Consider the following 20,784-nt stretch of genomic DNA (forward strand, 5'->3'; position numbering starts at 1 on the left):
ACAAGGAGTGGGCCTGGAACCCACTAAAAGAGATGGTGGTCGAGGCGTTACAAGTGGTATCAGAACCGAACCTAAATGAGTGTGGAGTCGAGTAGGCACACACCGTTCGTGTGACGATCTTGGTGCGAAATTGCGATATGTTAGTGGGGGTAAATTGTGACACCTCGGTTTTAGGGATATGCCGAGAGGTTTAAAAGAATTGATTTGGCCACCTATGTCACCAAAGTGCACTTAAGCGTTCTTATGCTGGTAGTTTCATGATAGATTATCTTACGGAAAGTGATTGTCGAAACTGTGCGAGTGAGAACAAAGCACATGCAAAATCTCACGTGGTGATTTGTAGGGTCAGTAAACAAGTTTTAAAGCCTCCTAGATATAGAGAACCATTCATCATATATGGGTGCACCCATGGGCCGAGAGTGGATGTGGGTGGGGCCTGCTAACAAGGTCGGTCTATGGGACGAATCGGACATGGAGTCCACGAAAAAGTGCCAATAGGAGCGTTACACACAAAGTTTTATATTTGACTATCTAATAATATCTATTAAAAGCGCAAAGCATATATTGACAAAAAAACAATTATGGCTTAATTAATACCTTGACCAGAAATTTGACAGTCATAATCCCATCCTATAGACGGTTACTCATCAATACAGTTTTGACCTTTAGATTATTTTTCTTTGATGAAAAAGTTGCTTTCTACATTTTTAGTTAATCATATCTAAAGGCTTTACTCTTTTTGACCACTCATGTGTAATCTTCTTCTCTAAGATTTGATAAATTCTTATAAGAAGATTGCATACTTTTCGAGTGGTTTTCAGAATCTGGTTTCAACTTTCTGATCATAATACCTCTTTACTTCATACTCGTTTCAATCATTTTCAGTTTTTGTTTCTCAAAATTGGTGTAACCGTCGTTTGAATTCGGTGGTGCTAACATGAAATTTTCACACAATATCACCAATGAAAATTTCATCTTCAATGAAGCCAACCAAAATCTTGTTACTAGTGATGCATCTTATACACCGTTTTACAATAAAAATTTAGATCAGTCTTCTCTTAAGGAATGGTTTCTTCCACCAGATCTAACTGATATTTCTAGTCATCACCAACTAAATCCTATACCATCGATCCCAAAACAAAGTCAAGATTTCCTCAATCAAAATTTGGATAATACCCAAAATCATCTGGTTTACAACTCTCCCTCATATGAAGTTCCATCAAATTATCCATTCGTGAGTATCGAAACCTACTCAAGTATCGATACTTTCAAGGAACCTATGAATAGCATAACCAACAAGAACAATATCCATTTGGTTTATGGTTTGCAGGGACATACACTATGGGATGAAACTGTACACAATGCTGAGCTTACTAAGAGGGTTTGTGTGCCAGCTCTTGATCAAATGATGGGTGGACCTCGGTCATTTGATGTTCCAGTGCCAGAGAGTATCAAAAACACAACCAGAGAAATCATGAATCAACATGAAGGTCAGAAGATGGTAAAAACTTATCAAAAAGAGAAAAAAAAAATGGTGCGGACAAGCAAACATTCGAAGAAAGGTAACATCATCAAAGCGAAAGCGAAATGGACAGAATCTGAGGACACGTAAGTCTCCATATTTTTCTTTATCATATAACTGAAAGTCATATACAATTCCATCACTGAAATTCTCATAACTATTTTAACTGTATATATATTTTATATTATTTTCTGAGGATGTTATATTATTTTGTATAATATAGAGAATTGAAAAAATTAGTGAAGGAAGTTGAGCCAAACAAATGGACAAAAATCGCAAAAAAGCTCAAAGGACGAACAGGAAAACAATGCAGAGAGAGGTGGCAGAACCATCTTCATCCTGATATTAAGGTGATCTTTTTTTCAATCTTCCAATTTTCTTAATTTCAAATATAAATATAAATATATATAATAATAATAATTACAACTTATATGTGTGTATATATATAAGGTTACGAATAAATCATGTTGCATCATCTTGATTATTTTTTTGTTTACAAAAGTTCGTCATTAAGTGATACACAATATAATACTTGCAATTAATATGAAATTTAATGCAAATTGAATTTGCAATTTTTTATTTCTCACAGTTATGCGGCCTTGTACCGTTTACTTTTACTTCCATCAATAAAAAAAAAGAAGTCATTTAGCTACGTACAAAAAAGAAGTCATCAAAAAAGAAGTCATATATACAAAAAATATGGGTGCGATTAATGTATATATAAATTTGTAATATGTGATTTCAGGATGTTGCTTGGAGTAAAGAAGAAGATCATATACTGATTGAACTACACAAGGTAGTTGGTACGAAATGGGTAAATATCGCACAAAAACTCCCGGGAAGAAGTCCTAACTGTATTAAGAACCACTGGAACACTACAAAGCGTCGAGTGCAAAAACAAAGTGGTGAAAATCTCAACCTTGCTGGTAATTACATCCTCGAAAACTACGTAAGGTATGTCATAATCAACGATAATCTTTCCAAGAGCACTGAAACCGATGGTGAAACGACAAATACCGAGGATGATGATGAGTATAAAGATATGTTCTTTGAGGAGCCGGATTCGAACATGGACGGTGGCACACATATAGTTGACGTTCGCACACAAACAATTGACGCTGGCACGCAGACCATTGATGCTGGCATGCAAACAATTGACGCTGGCACGCTAAACAACGAACCATTAGTCAATGCGCCTACAACGTCATATTATGTTCCAACGCCAGAAGTGTTTACATGGGAAAATTATGCTACAGAGCTTTGTGAACCAGTGAATGAGAGTCTAAAGGATCTGATGCAATGGTGGGAGTAATATCCGATGAAAGTAATTTCTTTCCTCAAGATATTTTCTAAGTATCAGATGAGGTAATAGATCTATGTATCTCTCTATCTATCTATCATTTTTCTTTTTTTAAGCAACTTCTAATTTACACCATTTCAGTATGTTATCTATTTGTCTTTGCAAGACATATATGTTATGATATGTGGTGTTCTCTTTTGACTAAGCGACCAAGTATTTTCTTCATCAAGCATTTCTCATCTTAGACTTGTTATATACTTCAAACTTATATTGAATGAGAATTGCATAACTTATTTCTGTAAGAGAAATTGTGGTTTTTGGATTACTAATTTAATTTCTCTAACTATAACTACAGCTAATAGCACCAAATTAAATTTGTGAAAGCCAGCCCAAAATTTTCTAAAAATCAGATAATTGCACACAAAAAGTTGTAAATACACTCTTGTAAAATTATGAATTGAAAGAAACAAATAATCAAAATAGTTGTTTAAATTCAAAACTAGCTCAGTAATAGTGCTATAGCATGGGTTAAACTTTTATACAGATATTTTGTATATTACTTTTCTAATTTTAAAAAATATTTTTGATATTTTGTATTAGTTTTAAAACCATCTCATTATATAATTTTAACATTTAACTCGTTGTCTACTAATTGACCATAGCTCATTACATTTAACATGTCGTCTACTATAAATACATTAAATATATTGGTTTATAGTGATTTATTAAAAAATTAAAAATTATTAGAAAATTATTTAACAGAAATCATGTATTGTTTCATAAATTTTAGGAAACAATAACAAATTATTTAATTAATTAAAAATTATTTTTTATATACAATATTCTTTATATAAATAATACTAAGTTTATAACGTTAACTACTCATATTAAAATCTACATCTACAAAGAAAATTTATATTAAAAAAAATAGAGAATTTACTTCATTCTTTTTTTTTTATTCTACAAATATTGTCGAGACGTTTGTAAATCCGGAAGGGTTTTGGTTTCATACAAAATAAAGAAGCATATAACTTTGGCAATATACATATACATATATATAATCTAATTATAAATTTAGTATCTAAAATTAATATATACTAACATGTTATATCGATAACTGCAATGGTGTTAATATTAACATCAATCACCATTGTAAATTTGGTATATTAAGATCTATAAACACGATCACATCAATTTGTAATAGTGGATCACGAGTTAGTACATGTTTTGTTGGGATTCCTTTTAGACTTTACTGTATTTATAATTAACGAATTTTGATATTGTGTCCAAACCAAAATAGTGGTACCGACTACAGGTTGAAATCAGATTATAAAATAAAGTAAATTAAATATATAATATTATAAAATGTATAGAATAAATAAATTTTTTACTGTTATTTTGTAACTAACAAATCTAAATTAACATATTAATTTGTTTTTTTTTTTTTATATTTGTAATGGCGTTGTGAAATAACTATGTACACATTTAAAAGTTAATTTTACTTCCCAATTAAAAAGATGGGAAGAACACAGATAATTTAGCGTCAAAGATATTAAATTGTCACATGGATCAAAATTAGGGGTTCGGAAAAAAAATCAAAATCCAAAAAACTAACCAAACCGTGATAAATGGTTTGGTTTGGTTATGGTTAAATTAAAAAATGCGTTTGGTTTTTATTTTAGTTAACCATTTGGTTTAGGTTTGGTCTGGTTAAAAATTGTAAAACCGAATGGTTTTTTTGGTTTTTTATAAAAGTTTAGGATAATTAGATATAAATATTAATTAGTTTCGCAAGCTTATAAATTTATATTGTATAACAATATTAATAATTTTTTTGCTGTATTGGACTTTAGTTATTGATCTCCTATTAATCTATCGAATTACGAAACCTTAACCTAAATCTCTATTCCCTAACCTTTATATATTCATAATTACTTTTATGCTTATTTTTAGTTATGTATCAAGTATTTATTTTCTAAAAGCATGGAATAACTGTTAAAAACCTGAACCAAACTGAAACCAAACCAAACTGTAATACATATGTTTTCATTTTTTATGAAACCAAAAAAACCATTAACCAAAAAAAACGAACCATAACCAAACCGAATTATATATGGTTTTTTTATGGTTATAATTTTATAAAACCAAAAAAATCGTAAACCAAAAAAACCGAATCGAAACTAAACCAAAAAACCGAACGCCCATTAAAATTTTGAATCAAAATTTTAAGTTGCCGTCAAATTATCATAGATTTATCCTCGTTATGAAATTTAAAATTTAATATCATATTATTTAATTAAAAGCTATAGATAGACCTAATATATTTTTCAGTTTTGTTTTGCGATTCGTTAGTGTCATCATCGTCTTTTGCGAATGAAGTAATATTATTACATAGTTGGACCGTTAGTAACATAGTTTTGGATTCGTTAGTAATAAAATCTAAAGATGAAACTTCTAATCTCTTTTACAAGTTGAGATCTTTTGTAGACTTCGGACTGAAGTATACATGCATGCATAGGTTAGTTTTTGTCTTGCTTTAATTTCTTGTCAGCGGAGAAAGCGAAAACATCTTTTAAATCTCGTGAAATGAAATTATTATTATTATTTTTTTTTTTTTTAAAAAGAACATAGGTTGAAACTTGGAAATCATGCAAAGCCACACCTCTACTACTCTAACATCTCACCGTCTTAGGTGTCCTCTTCTCATCACTTCAACTTCTTCTATAAATAAAGCTTTCTCAAAACTTTTCTAAATTAATTACAAATTAAGAATAAGAGAAAGAGTAAAACATTTTCTCATTACCATCTTAAAATGGCGGATACACATCGCGTCGACCGTACGGATAGGCACTTCCAATTTCAGTCGCCGTATGAAGGTGGCAGAGGTCATCAGCAGTATGAAGGTGGTGGCGGTTACGGTAGTGGTTATAAGAGCATGATGCCTGAAAGTGGCCCATCTAGCACCCAAGTAACGCCCTTTTCTAGTTCTATTATTTTTGTTGAGAAATGCATTTTTTTAATCATCATGCTTACGAAGTTATGAAATGAGTCTTGAGGAAACAACGGACAAAGTAGTAGATTTATATAAAATGGTTTGTTCTAACGGTTAGATTCCTATGGTTATGTCGATATACCTTTTCTTGATCTCATGCTTATGGTAGTCCGATCAATACGGTTACATGCATTTATACTTTTTCTAATTCTTGTTCAGATGCTTGCTAATTGAATAATAATTTTACAATGTCGGTCTAGATGGCCCAATCGATACACTTATATGCATACATATAGCATCTCTTAATTAGATCTATGTTTATATTAATGTTTTCTTTTCTTGAATTGTGTCCTTTGTTTTGAAGGTATTGTCCCTTTTGGTTGGAGTCCCTGTGGTGGGTTCGCTGCTTGCCTTGGCTGGTTTACTTCTAGCCGGTTCGGTGATTGGCTTAATGGTAGCTCTACCGTTATTCCTCCTCTTCAGCCCTGTTATAGTTCCAGCGGCTCTAACCATCGGGCTAGCCATGACAGGCTTTTTAGCCTCGGGAATGTTCGGTCTAACTGGGCTAAGCTCCATATCATGGGTCATGAACTATCTTCGTGGGACAAGGAGGACTGTGCCTGAGCAATTGGAGTATGCAAAGAGGAGAATGGCTGACGCTGTTGGTTACGCTGGACAAAAGGGAAAAGAAATGGGTCAGCACGTTCAGAACAAGGCCCATGATGTTAAACAGTATGATATCTCGAAGTCCCACGATACTACTACTAAGGGTCATGAAACTCAGGGGAGGACGACGGTTGTATGATGAGTTCATTTCTGTATGAACGTATGGTAGTTGTGTATTTTCACTATGACGTCCTCTTTCGTGCATTTTCAATATGATGTTCAGTGTTTTTTTGGTTTGGTTTTTTGTTGTACCATGTATGTGTTGTATCTTTGTAAGCATGAAAAGATCCCAAGTGTTGTGGTAATATTTAAATTTCTAATACTTTCTCCATCCTTGTATACAATATATGATATAATATAATATAGAAGGTTAATAAATCATGGATATTTGATATACATGTTTATTTTTTGTTGTTGTAAATTGGAGAGAACAATTGAATTTTAGATAGAGAGATGAAACACTCAAATAAAAAGGTAGAAAGAATTCTAAAGTGCGCTATAAACCAAGATTTATTTTTTTTTTGGGGTCAAAGCTAAGTTTTGTGAATGGTACATAGTTGCGTTCTCATTCTTTTTTTAATTACTACATAATAAATTATATGTAATTAATAAGTTCAACATTTTCAAAGTTTAATGTTTCGAAGTGTATGCCTTTCAGTTCTCATATTTATTATACTACTACGTAAATGTAATTCTTGAAGTTTTATTGATTTCAGAGTAGAGTCAGTTTTTGCTGCAAACACAGAAAAAAAAAAATAGAGGTATAAGTAGATGTTTTAATCAAAACTAGACTGGACCGAATTGAAATCCAATTAAACCGAAAACTGGCCAACTTGAACCAAAGGGAATCCCTTAAGGGATAAATCAACCTTCTTAATTCGTAATTTTATGGGGCTACTAGTATCTGTTAATTTTGCCTTTGAATTTAACCAACTCAGTTTTTAAAACGTCAATCACTGGGAAACGGAATGACAGTGAAGTTTTCTCATAATGTATATCAAAACTCATGATGACAGTTTCTATTCCTTCTTGGGTGTTTTTGAGGAATGCTAAATAGTAAATCCTTCCGTCTAAGAAAATCCTACTACTGGAAATGGTCATTCAATCAACAAAAGGGACATGAGGTTGCTCACATTTAAGGACTGTTTATATCATTAGTATCACTCTGTAAAAAAGTATATGGAATTACTATCACTGGCAAACCAATATATACATATATATATATATATATGACTGTTTTAATATTTTAGATTCTTATATTTCGTAGTGATATATATCGTCTATTGGTTTGATGACATTCATATAAATTTCACTGATTACATTTGTTTGATTGGTTTCTAGTGTCTATATTTTTAAGCATCACTCAATAATTTCATATGTGAGGCGCATGTTTTGTACAGCAAGTTTATTTTATTTTAATTGTTAAAGATACATTGTATCCTTTTTTGTCTAATATAAATCGAGTAGTCTTTTTGTTTTTTGTTTTTCTACTATACACAATATGTATTAAGAAGAAAAAAATCATAATAAGAAGAAAATATATACAACACTTAGATAAGACATCTACGTACTCCTACAGATCATTTATGCTTTTCCATTTTTCATCTCATTGCAATAATAAACAGAAAAGATCAGATCCAATGGCAAGAAGAATAAATAGAGAAGAAGAACAATCGTGGTAACAAGAACAAAAAGGAAAAGAGATGGGAATTTACGTTGATTCTCATAACTATACGTGTTGTTCGACGGCAACATGTAATTGGATGTGACAAAATCATCGTTGTTCGACATTTAAAGATGATTGGTTTAGAATTTAAAAGCTTTTATTTAAAAAAAAAATTTAAAAAATCTAAAAGCCAAAATCTATCCAATATACAATATCATAATAATTAGTAAATGGAATAACAAAACAGAGAAAAGCAATGAAAAATCCGAATATTTCTCTAGTTGGAAAAGTTTGAGCTGGGTGCGTGGTAGTTCTTCTCTTCAAGTAAGGAGACCAGGTCTGCCAAACCAACTTTAAATGCAATAACAAATACATTAAAAATCTACCAGCCACAATATTTTCTAGAGCTTCTTTCTTTGAAGCGTAGACTTCTTGTTGTTGTAGAAGAGACCTCATATCACACCAAACACAAAAAAAAGTCATCGCTACAATGAATTCTTGCTTTGTTAGTGTTTTTTGGTTTGTCTGTGCTTTAGGCTTTGATGTAATAATTTGGAGGTGAATGGTTTAGAATTTAAAGGTTTTTATTTAAAAATATATATATAAAAAATTCTAAACAGCCAAATCTACCCAGTAATCAGATTGAGTTTTTAACAGTTACCTATTTTTTTCTAAACCTTCTTAACCATAAATTTGAAAAACTAAAAACTTTAATTTTTTTTCTATACCCCAGTAATAATTAAAATCTTTATACAAATCTATATTTATTTTATTATATAATTTTTTAATTAATTAATTATAAACAGTTTATACAAATCTATATGTATTCACTGATTATATTTGTTTGATTGGTTTCTACTTTCTAGTGTCTACCCAATATAATCATATGTTAAAGCACCACTCAATAATTTCATATGTGATGCGCATATTAAAGATACTTTGTATCCTTGTGTCTATACAAGTCGTGTAATCTTATTGTTTTTTTTCTACTACTCTACTAAACACGATAGCGTATGTATTAGGAAGAAAAAATCATATTAAGAAGAAAATATATACAACACTTAGATAAGACATCTACGGACTCCTACAGATCATTTGTGCTTTTCCACTTCTCATCTCATTGCAATCATATACATAATTTGCTTTATGTTTAGAGTTTGAAGTTTTATCTTTACTTCATAATATCTTCCAAATAAAAAATGGTTAGTTTTTTAAATTCTTGTTAATTTTTTATCGACAATATTCGTCAATGGTTATGTGTTTTTTTTTCTTTGGTTATGTGTTTTTTTTGTGATGACACTAAACCAAACTATCTCTTCCGATTTGTGTCACCATCTATTTTAATCATCATTATTACACTATGTTTTGAAAATTATTCTGGTGTAGCGATATCTATATGAATTTGTTTTAATCGTTGAGGTGTGTAGTAAGATTTTAGAAACTATAGATGATAAGTACTTGTGTTACAACAGAGATTGAACTTTGTTTTATACAAAAATTGTTATATATTTTGTATATGTTAAAATATTTTTGTGATATTTCTTTTTAGTTTTTAAACAATTTCATCATACCATCTTAACATTTTACATTTAACTTGTCGTCCATTATAAATACTATAACTCATTTTATCATATAAGTCATTATATTTAACTCGTTTGCTATATATATTTTAACTATATTTTATTTTTTTAATTAGAGAATTATTAGTTATTATTTTAATTATATGTTAAATATTGATCATATTCTTTAAAAATATCAAGTTATGTACGCTTGAACTTTAAATTTACCAGTAAACTGTTAATTCCTAATCGAACTTGAAAGTCAAATTGATTCATAAAATCTTCACTTCTTCATAAGGACATGGTGTGTGATAGGTGTGATTTGATTAATAATGGTTATAAACTTGAATTTTGTTGAGAATTTGTTTGAACCCCTTTTTGAGATATCCTTTTCAAAAAATATCTTTTTTTTGAACATTTTCATTTTTACTCTATTTTACATAATTATAATATGTTAAAATAAGTTCTATAATTTTTTTTAGGTTTGGTTCTCTATTTTACATTTAGGATATAGTTTTGAGGAGTGTACGGTTTAGTATTTGGAGTTTAGGGCTTACAATTTAGTCATTTCATATAGAAAATAAATAATTTTAAAAATAGACAACATAAAAGATTATTTTTGAAAAGTGACATAGAAAAATAGATATTTTTTGAAAATGCCCCAATTTTGTTAGAAAAGGATAATTATTGTTTGATTATGAGAAATGATATTTAATAATGGTATGTTAAAGAGAATTTTAGGTTCGACCCATAACCTCATATATCATGAATGGGTTAAAAATAATTAATGACTTAAATACTCTTATTAGTGATTTGATTTGATTTTGTTTATATTAAATAGATTATAATGACATTTAATTACTAGTCTTACTAACGTTATTTGTTAATTGTACTATCGAATTAATAATAGGGGACTAGATTATGACCCGCGGTATACCATGGGATAAGTTTTTACATAATTTTTTTGTTAATGTACTATTTTAATACTAATTTTGCAAATGTACTATTTTGTTAATTTTAGTGATTTCGTATATAATCTGCGGTATACCGCACAAAAATTTTGTTTTAATACAATCTTAATTAAATTAGTTTCATTCGACATATTTTATATTGGTGTTGTTAAAATAATAAAATGAGGATTTAACCCGTATTGAACTATCAATTAATGATTTTTTTTTTAGTATTATTAATTTAATCATGTCATGTCATATAACCCGTCATATAATATAACTCGTTTGTGTTATTTTGAAAATTTAAGATATTTAAATATTCACAATTTTAAACTTTTATTAAGTTTAGATATATCAAATATAAATTATAAAATTCTTAAAATTTTATGATTTACTATATGCGATAAATTTACTATATATGTATGTTGAACACATATTAATTGAGTAAGATATGTTCGTTTTTAATAATTCAAATCACAATATATCAAGAAAAATATTCATTTTTATTAACTTTATATATTATATGATGATTCACTACATTTAAATTTTAAAATCAAAAAGAGATGATAGGATAATAATTTTTTTTAATCTGGAATAAATCTTCTAAATATCTATATTAATTGTACAATATTATATATATGGATATTTAAAATATTTTAATTGTGTTTAGTTATAAAGATAGTAGAGAAAGTTAACTAAACTTGTTTGGATATGAATATACGCATTTAATGGCGTTCAATGGCAAATGTTTCCAAAAACATATTTTTGAGCAAAAAATGCTGCAAAAATACTAGTATAGATTTTCCCATTGGGTACTGTATCTATAGTAAATTCTAAAATTATTTTCATATCTTTAGATTCTTAATTATGTATGATATATAGAAAATTAAAAGTCAAGAATCATGACAATAAAATAATTAAGTTGAGTAAGTTTAAGTTTAATAACACAAGAATTTTAAATGTAATATTACTAATTAGTTTATATATTTCGATGCTGAGATATATAAAATGCTTAAAACCGTCTGAGTTCTAAGGGTAAAAGAGCTCTTCAAGGGCTTGCTTTTCCTAGTGAATCCGGTGAAATAATTGAATTTTAACAGATTTTGTATATGCTTCTTACAAGTTTCATTCTCCTCATAATTTTTGCAGTTACTAAAATTTAAAAGAATAATCTCATACATATTTTATGGTTTCAAACTGTACAATTCCACTCTTCAATAAAGGTATATTCTAATTTATCGGGAATAAACTAAATATAGAACTTTTGTCATAACATACTTTTATAATTTAGATTATAGGTACATTTAGGTGTTCCTTTTTGTTAAAATTACATTTGAATTAAGTAAACAGGTTTAGCTATGTTTACTTAATCTGAATCTTATAGAAAATTATACCCACAATTCTTCTGAATCTTATGTTTTTTAATTTTTCTATACATAGATAAAAGGGAATGAAAAAGTCCAATAGTTCTACTAGAGGTGTATATATTTATATTATATGTAATGCAATTTTTCATATTCGCGCGCACACATTCACTTGAAGTTGAAGGAGTAAAATATAACAATGGGAGAATGAAAAACTAAGACACTACCAATAATCTTTGCAAGAACATGATCCTTCTGAGAAATGGTGAAACCTCTTAGAATCTCTTATAATGATTCTCCTTTTTTCAATCAAAGATATTGCTTTGGCTGTTTCATGACAATCCCCACAAATTCTAAGATTCTTCCTTATGACAATTGACTCATTTGGACTAATCACCAAAAGCCCAAACGCCATTGCAATCTTCTCACTATGTTGATTAATCATTTCCACTTTCACATCTTCATCAACATCATGTAATACAAACTCTGTTCTTGATTTAAATCCCAATTCACTTGTCATCTTCTTCCTAATCTTCTCTAGCTTCTTCTGTATCTTCTCTGATTCAGGATGAGACCAATCTCCCACAACAAACTTATGAATCTTATTACCATGTTCAATGTAGCTACACCCTGAAGCTCTTACGAGACCTTTCTGTTTCATTAGATTCCTTATTCTTGAAGCATCTTTCCATAGACCAGAAGCTGAATAGATGTTTGAGAGCATTACATAGTTTCTACCATCACAAGGTTCCAATTCAAACAATCTCTCTGCAGCTTTTGTTCCGAGTTGGGTATCTTTGTAAACCCTACAGGCACCAAGCAAAGCTCCCCAAACACCAGAACTTGCATCCATTGGCATCCCTTTGATCAGTCTATAAGCATCCTGAAGAATCCCCGATCGACCCATGAGATCAACCATACATGAGTAGTGATCTAACCTCGGCTCAATTCTGTATCTTTTCGACATTGTTTCGAAATAATGCTTCCCTTCTTCTACAAGACCCGCGTGACTACAAGCATTTAACAAGTGAGTGAAGGTTACATGATCAGGACTAATACCATAGTGAACCATGAGCTCAAAATGCTTAATCGCGTCTCTACCAAACCCATGAGTGGCATAAGCAGCAAGCATTGCTGTCCACGCCATACTATCTGGAGAAATAATCTCATGAAAAACCGTACACGAATCCTCCAGCCTCCCAAGTTTTGCATACAAATCTAACAACGCTGTAGTTATACACTTGTTTGCATTGAACCCACAAAACATGATCATCCCGTGAATTCCTTGCGCCAGTCTCACTACCCCGATGGCTTCACAGACACGGAGAACAGTCAGAAAAGTGGCTTGATCAGGCTTATGCCCAACCCTTCTGCTCATGTTGAAGTAAACAAAACCTTCTAAGGCTAAACCGTCTTGCAAGTGAATCACAATCATAGTATTCCACGAAACCAAATTCTTTACACTCAAATCCTCAAACAATCTGCAGGACGAACTCAAATCTCCAGTCTTTCCATACCAATTGATAAGAGCATTCACAACTTTCACTTCCTCAAGTACACCAGACTTCATCACCAACCCATGAATGCAACGTCCTTCTTCTTTACTTCCCCCATGAACACAAGCCGAGATCATCGACAAAAACGTAACTTCATTGGGTCTAAAACCCACCTCCGGTAACATCATCATCCTAGACAACACCTCAAAACATTTACCTAAATATCCTTTCACTGAATACCTAGATATCAACGAGTTCCAAGAGACTAAATCTCTCTCAGGCATTTCATCGAACAGCTTCTCTGCACAAACATCACCACCCAATCTCAAGTAACATCCAACAAGCTGGTCCCCAATAAACCCATGGCGAAAACTCACATTCTTCTTAACTACTTTACAATGAAGCAAACGACACTGTTCAATGGAGACACAAGAGTTTATAGAAGCTATAAGTGATGAAACATACGCATCTAAACTCCAAAAACCTCGTTCTTGAACAAAACTAGGTCGGCTCAAAAAGCTCCGATGATATAAAAATCTGATCTTTGAACATAATAACACATTTGCTTTGATCATCATCTCTCATCAAATCAAACATCGACACTTCAAATTTAAAGCCTTCTCCGTACAGCAGTTACTGTATTTAGTATTCTTTTGATTGTTTACTTAATATATATATAGTATGATATTGTACTTATCTCTTAAATCATTGAGTTACGTAGAAAGTAAAAAATAGTTAACTAATGCAGTATTAGAACATGCTCATTATATCAAGAAACCAAGCTAGGGTAGGTTCACCAAAAGCCATTACAAGAACAGTGACCATCTTTGAAATGGTGGAACCTGTTTCTGTCTCTCACAATGATCTCTCTGTCAAAAATCTTGGAGATCATCATAGAAACCTGATGACAATCTCCACAAACCCGAAGGTTCTTCACTATCCTAATCGGAGCATCTTCTTTCAAACTCATCATCCCAAACGCAATGGCAGCCTTTTCGCTATGCAAACACAAGGCATCCTCTTTCTCTTCTTCATCTATGTCGAACATGACTGGGGTCGTGTCCGCCTTATACCCAGCAAGTCTCAGTCTCCTTGAGATTTCTTTCCAAACCGCCTCAATCTCGGAATATCTCGGGTGAGATTTGTCTCCGACAAAGAATTCATGGACCTCTCCATTGACCTCCATTACACTGCACCCTGGTTGCTTTCTGACTCCCTTAGATTTCATCGACTGTCTAACGTGACTAACATTGTCCCAGTCGTCTGAATCTGCATATATGTTTGATAAGAGGACATAAGCCCCGTGATTTGAAGTCTCTAGCTCAAGCATTTTTTTAGATGCAAGAACGCCAAGTTCAAGGTTCTTGTACATTCTAGACGCGTGGAGCACAGAACTCCAAACAGCAGCATGAGGCTTCATGGGCATTTGCTCGATGATACCCACTGCATCTTCTAGGCGTCCTGCACGAGCGTACAAATCAACTAAGCAACCATAGTGATCAAGCTGAAGCTCTATCCCGAACTCATTCCTCATCGAATCAAAATGTCTTTGCCCTTCATCTACAAAACCAACCACACTGCAACCTCTAAGAACAGAGACGAATGTCACGGCGTTTGGAGTAACACCATCTTCTTTCATAAGAGAGAAAAGCTCGAGACATTTCTCCGCGTGCCCATTCATGGCTAACCCATTCAAGGCGCTACTCCATGTAAACACATTCTTCTCTTCCAGACCCCAGAAAACTTCCATAGCCTTGTCCATATCACCGCATTTTGCATACAAGTCGACCAACGTAGTACCAAGCCTCACAGTGATTTTGATTTTGTTTTTCTCTATGTAAGCATGAGCCCATCTCCCTTGGTCTAAAGCTCCCAATTGAGTGCAAGCCGATAAAACCGAAATCATAGAAACTCCATTGACTTTCACACCTTCCATCTGCATCAAATGGAACAGGTTAAGAGCTTCCCTTGATTCTCCAATCTGAGCATAGCCAGAGATCATCGCATTCCAGGCAATAGGGTCTCTATCTGGCATCCCCTCAAACAACTTCCGCGCAAAAACGACATCCCCACATCTCGCACAGGCTGTGACCATAGCTGTCCGACACACAAAATCCGGGCAAGAAACCGAATTAAAAACCTTATGACAAGAATCCAGACAGCCAAGCTCACCATACAAAGAAATCAACCCGGTCTGGACATGCGGGTCATTGTCAAAACCACGTCTGATAGTCAAACCATGAACTTGAAGCCCTGTCTCACGCATACCTAACCCCGTGCACGCCTGAACCAAGAAGTTGACAGTGTAATTATCCGGTTTACTATTGTTACCCGAATGAAGTATCTTCCTATAGTAATCAAAGCTTTTCTCTGGAACAGGGCTTTTGCAATGTGCTCTAATCATAGAATTGAGAGCAAACAATGTAGGGTTATCAGACCTGTCAAGAATCTGATTCGCATAATCTAAGTATTTTTGGTCACTCAAAGCCACTGCCTTTACAAAATGACCCACGAGATGGTCATCGTTGAGTGTCCCATCAACCACGAGCTTGGCATGGATTTGCCGGACTTCCTTAAACGTAGTGCCGGAATCCAAAAGAGCAATAACCGGATGTTTCAGAATTCTACTCATGACTATAACATCATCATCCTATACACCTGCAGCCATTTTTTAAAAGAAACAAAGATCAGAATCTATACAACAGGCTGAGCTGATTGATCTTATCAAGCAATGGCATTTATTTGATCAATGAAATCATAAAAGAGCTCAGTTGGGCATTTTAGCAAGCACCTGGTGTGCAACCTTAAATGCTCACTAAATTACAAACCCAGCCATCAGAAATTGATAAAGAGAGAATTTTTAACCTGATTTAACCTGATTTGACGGCCTATTAACTCCACGCCAGTGAGAGATCTTTAGGGCAGCAGAAATATTCCCGGGTTGGGACACGAGCATATCAATTAGTTTATAGACTCTTTCTGGAACTTATACTTATTTGCCAATGTAACAGTTTATGGAACTATGTATATAGTTTTGGTTAAATACCGATCCTACCCTCTTTTGGTAAGAGCCAGAGCACAGTCATTTGCATAGAGTTACAAAGAAATTGCTGCAACTACACAAAGTTTTGTACTTTACTTTCAAATACGAGGAAAGAACAAAACCAGAAGACACAGTACAAGGATCAAAAGACAATCCTGCTAAAGCTCTTGGAATAACTACAAACTATACACAAATTGGAGGCAATCTGCAACCGTTTCAGGAGCATCCTTTAGTTCCAACTACTCAACATTACTGTTAGCTGGATGATCCTGGTTCCATGTGAACACACCGATCAGAATTGTGTGGCTCTTATTTGATCAACAGAGAAGCCTTGTGCTTTGGAATCGAGGTAGTCTTCTGACATCAGAAGCTGAGGCAAAAGCTCTGCTTCATGCCGGAAAGCAACTCTAGCCTCTGAATCACAAGGACATCATTTTCCTCATGGATGCGAAGGAAGTACTAGACTCTTTCCGCGAGATACAACAGGCTTCACCACCACTTTAAACGATCCACAGTACTCACCATCTAACTTTGTATTTTCTTTTTATGCATCTGGCCAAGAATAAGGAATACGAGTTTCATCGCATCCACCGTTGCTTCAATCTTCAGGCGGATGATTTGGCAAAGAAGGCTGTTCCAAGACTTGGATCAAGTACTTACAAGATAAGCTGTTTGGAACAAACCCAAGTCTCTGCATTCTTTCCTGAAGCTCTAACACTTTATTATAACCACTTCCTGTATCACAAATCGCTTTAACAAGCGAATTGTAGCTCTCTGTGTCAAAGATTTTAAACTTCAAAGCAAATAAACCCAACAGACTCTCGGCTTTAACGAAATCCAATTCCTTGCAGTATCCATTAACCAGAGCCCCGCATATAAAAGAATCTGGTTTCACTTCAGAATCAAGCATTTCCGACATCAAACACTCGGCTTCACGGTTCCTACCTTTCCTACACAAGCAGACGATAAGAGCTCGGTAAGTCTTGACATCAAGTACTTGATTCTGGTTTCTAAGTTTCCCTTTTAGAAGCAAGGCCTCTTCAATAGCATCACAACGAGATAAAGACTCAATTAAGGTATTGTAAGTCTCTGGTTTAGCCTCATGACCTTCCTCTTCGCTGATTCTTTCTAACAGATGCTTTGCTGCAAACGGTTTACCTTCCCGGCATAAACTTCCTATCACAAAGTCGCAAACTTCAAATGGGACAGTAACCCTTAACTTTCTAAGCTCGACAACAAAATTAACAGCAGCATGTAACCGTCCTTCTCTCACAAACCCTTCAACTATAATCTTACAAGTAAACCTATCCGGAACAATGCTATTCCCAAGCATTTCGTGTAACAGCTTCTTCGATTGCTGCATCATCCCTTCTTTGCAATAAGCATAGATAAGAGTATTGTAACAAATACAATCAGGCTTAATACCTCTGTCTACCATTCTGTGAAACGTCTGATGAGCTTCTCTAACTCTCCCGTCTTTACAAAGACCTTTGATAAGCGATGTATAAGTAATTAAATCAGGCACAACACGACGCCGATACATAATCTTGTACAAATAAAACGCTTCTTTCAACTTTCCTCTCCTACAGTAACTACACACTAACGTGTTATAAGTAACCAAATCAGGCTCAAAACCTTCTTCTTCCATCTTCTCTAAAAAGTCATCAACTTCACGAAAATTCGAGTCGTTGCAGAACACATTGGTAAGGATGTTGAACGTATACGTGTTTGGATGGATTCCAACTCTACACATCACATTATAAACTTGCCAACAACTATCCATGGATTCCAGTTTCAGCAACCCATTCAAGAGATGATTACAAGTGACAACACTAACACTAAAACCGGAACTAATCACTTTCCTAAAAACCTTAAACCCTTGTTCAACCAAACCTAATTTCAGATAACCCTTGACAAGCATATCGTAAACAACAGGATCCCAATTGCATTCATCACTAGCAGAAACCAAAACACTGAACAGATCTTCATCTTCCTTAGATGTCAAATCAATCAATTCACAGAGAAACTGCATAGCTAAAGGAAACTTCTTAGAGGAAGCAAGAATGTGAAGCAACAAACAGTAGTTACCAATATTAGGTCTCTTCCCCAAATCGAGTTTAACCCATTTAAAGAATGCAAGAGCCCGAGAAGCATCTGACTGAAACCTAAGCAAAACCCTGGAGATTTCAGGATAACCCAAATGAGGAATCAGCGATTGAACCTCGTCACGAAGGCTGGGTAGTAAGATGGAATGGTCACGGTGGTTGAGAGCTGAACAGATAACATCTACGATTTTATTAGGGTTTTGAGTCTGGGGAAGTAGATTATATAAGGGGTTGTATATGGGTTTGGGTATGTTACTACATCCCGGAATTATCAAAGAAGAAGAAGAAGAAGAAGAGGAGAAAAATCGAAGCTTTGGAACTAGCTTCTTCATAGAGCGAGAGAGAACAGAGAGACTCTGATAGAGAGTACAGAGGAGAGGAGATAGACAGTTTTAGTTTTGAAGAAAAACAAAATAAAGTTTCATTTATCCCACATCGGATGGGAAATCCGTTTTGGTTAAGTATATATATTGAGAGAAGTGGTTATGAGAATGTGTTCGTAGAAAGGAGAGATGGTTGGCATCTCCTCTGACAGAGACGGGATTTGACCTTCGGGTCTTTGAACACATCCGGTTAAGGCTCTCCACCCTTGCGGTGGATCTAACCCAATTTTTTTTGGCCTTTTTTTTACAACAAAATGATACTATTATAAATTTTGGTGGTAATTGAATTTAAATTTGAATTTTTGTTGTAAATTATTTTGAAGAAATTGAAATTCAATTTTCGTTTTTTTTTTTTTTTCTCAACAAAAAATCAGCTCAAATGAGCCAATATTTTATTTATTTTGTTTAGAAAATTAAATAAATATTTTCAAAGCTGATCGAGATAGTTAACCGGACTACCTTCCAAGTTATTGGGTCAATCAATAAAAATCATATACATAAAAAGTTTCACTCTCTCCTTATTGATCCATTTGTCATTTAATTTTTAAAAATTTAATATTTATTTTTAATTAAACAACACATTTAATCATATATATTAATGCATACTTTAAATTCATTTTTTACTACTAAGTTGTAACTGTACACAAATTGTGAATTGACTTTTTCTCTTCCATTAAACACATATTAATTATAATTATAACTCTTCTAATTTAATTATTTTAGAAATGTAACTTCAACTACTTTTTATCCTATAAATAACCATTCTCACATCCTCCTCCACCATATCCCAAATCCTAAATATTTTATTTGTTTTTTATAATGTTCTTGCATAGGTTGAAAACCCAGTTAAGAGTTTGATTATATATTTTGTTTACTATATTCTCAAATTCTAAATATTTTATTTGTTTTGTTTAAGTTCTTCTGTAATTACAATACTCATGCTAAGAGTGTGATTATATATTTTGTTAGATTTATTTTATATTTTGTTCAATTTTATTTCTTTGTTTTTATGCATTTCTTCCTTCTTTCTTTTGTCTTCTTATTATTTTTAATTTTCAATTACATATGTATAATAAAATTTGGTGACTATAAAAAATAATTATCGATGCAGATTCAACAATACTAATTTCTACCAAAGCCCAATGAAGGAATCAAGCTAAAGAAATCATCTTCATTCATGTATATTTATATATATTTTACATTGTTTTTAATTTTATTGTTTCTTTGTTTTATGTAATATAATTATCAAATCAAATTTTCTTACCTCTCTCTTACCTCCAACAAAATTGTAATAAATATATTTTAGAATATCATCATTATATTTAGTTTGTGATTAACATATAATTATATAAAAATTATTATTTTAAAATTTAATTCAAATATGTACTTTAAGGATTTTGCTATATAAAAAATAATTTGATATTCATTTTCTATCTAGCTTTTACTACCAGGATGAAAAATTAAAACTAAGCCTAGCAATATAACTTAGATTAAGGGGAATATAAAAAAAATGCAATATAATTATCAAATCAAATTTTCTTAACTCTCACTTACATCCAACACAATTGTAATACCTTTATTTTAGAATAATAATCATTATATTCAGTTTGTGATTCAACATATAATTATATAAAAATCACTATTTTTAATTTAATTCAAATATGTACTTTAAAGATTTTTCTATATAAAAAACATTGTTTTTTTAATTCAAATATTGTTTTTTTATTTTCTATCTAGC

At 32.4% G+C, this 20,784-nt stretch overlaps 3 protein-coding genes, 1 non-coding gene and 2 pseudogenes across 8 annotated transcripts; 3 read left to right on the plus strand and 3 right to left on the minus strand.

Moving 5' to 3' along the window:
• Nucleotides 1-717: 717 nt before the first annotated feature.
• Nucleotides 718-3,045, plus strand: LOC104732786 (transcription factor MYB115-like). 2 transcript variants are annotated; one of them, XM_010452367.3, is made up of 4 exons: nucleotides 718-1,234; nucleotides 1,331-1,608; nucleotides 1,746-1,872; nucleotides 2,268-3,045. In XM_010452367.3, the coding sequence occupies exons 1-4, from the start codon at nucleotides 938-940 to the stop codon at nucleotides 2,832-2,834; spliced, it is 1,269 nt and encodes a 422-aa protein (XP_010450669.1). In that variant the 5' UTR covers nucleotides 718-937; the 3' UTR covers nucleotides 2,835-3,045. The 2 variants fall into 2 exon arrangements, with proteins under 2 accessions (XP_010450669.1, XP_087335917.1); XM_087479791.1 differs by having other exon boundaries at nucleotides 790-1,608.
• A 2,425-nt stretch (nucleotides 3,046-5,470) lies between these two features.
• On the plus strand, nucleotides 5,471-6,876 carry LOC147933330 (oleosin 21.2 kDa). The gene is made up of 2 exons (XM_087479406.1): nucleotides 5,471-5,790; nucleotides 6,179-6,876. The coding sequence occupies exons 1-2, from the start codon at nucleotides 5,635-5,637 to the stop codon at nucleotides 6,617-6,619; spliced, it is 597 nt and encodes a 198-aa protein (XP_087335532.1). The 5' UTR covers nucleotides 5,471-5,634; the 3' UTR covers nucleotides 6,620-6,876.
• Nucleotides 6,877-12,102: 5,226 nt separating this feature from the next.
• LOC104733948 (pentatricopeptide repeat-containing protein At5g40410, mitochondrial pseudogene) lies at nucleotides 12,103-14,250 on the minus strand (annotated as a pseudogene). Its single transcript, XR_015575202.1, has one exon. The product of XR_015575202.1 is annotated as a pentatricopeptide repeat-containing protein At5g40410, mitochondrial pseudogene (transcript).
• LOC104732787 (putative pentatricopeptide repeat-containing protein At5g40405) lies at nucleotides 14,251-17,101 on the minus strand. Of its 2 annotated transcripts, none has more exons than XM_010452369.3 (2): nucleotides 16,391-17,101; nucleotides 14,251-16,173 (listed from the first exon to the last, which is right to left on the minus strand). In XM_010452369.3, exon 2 carries the CDS (start codon nucleotides 16,145-16,147, stop codon nucleotides 14,309-14,311), a length of 1,839 nt encoding a protein of 612 aa, XP_010450671.2. In that variant the 5' UTR covers nucleotides 16,148-16,173; nucleotides 16,391-17,101; the 3' UTR covers nucleotides 14,251-14,308. The 2 variants fall into 2 exon arrangements, with proteins under 2 accessions (XP_010450671.2, XP_010450670.2); XM_010452368.3 differs by having other exon boundaries at nucleotides 16,381-16,518.
• On the minus strand, nucleotides 16,575-18,995 carry LOC104732788 (pentatricopeptide repeat-containing protein At5g40400 pseudogene; annotated as a pseudogene). Its single transcript, XR_015575203.1, has one exon. The product of XR_015575203.1 is annotated as a pentatricopeptide repeat-containing protein At5g40400 pseudogene (transcript).
• Nucleotides 18,996-19,156: 161 nt separating this feature from the next.
• On the plus strand, nucleotides 19,157-19,279 carry LOC147933331 (U6atac minor spliceosomal RNA). The gene has a single exon (XR_015576970.1). It is a non-coding gene; the product is annotated as a U6atac minor spliceosomal RNA (small nuclear RNA).
• The last annotated feature ends 1,505 nt before the right edge of the window (nucleotides 19,280-20,784 follow it).

Source organism: Camelina sativa, chromosome 12 (assembly GCF_030686135.1).
Source record: "Camelina sativa cultivar CO46 ecotype springtype chromosome 12, ASM3068613v1".
Classification (NCBI taxonomy): Eukaryota; Viridiplantae; Streptophyta; class Magnoliopsida; order Brassicales; family Brassicaceae; genus Camelina; species Camelina sativa.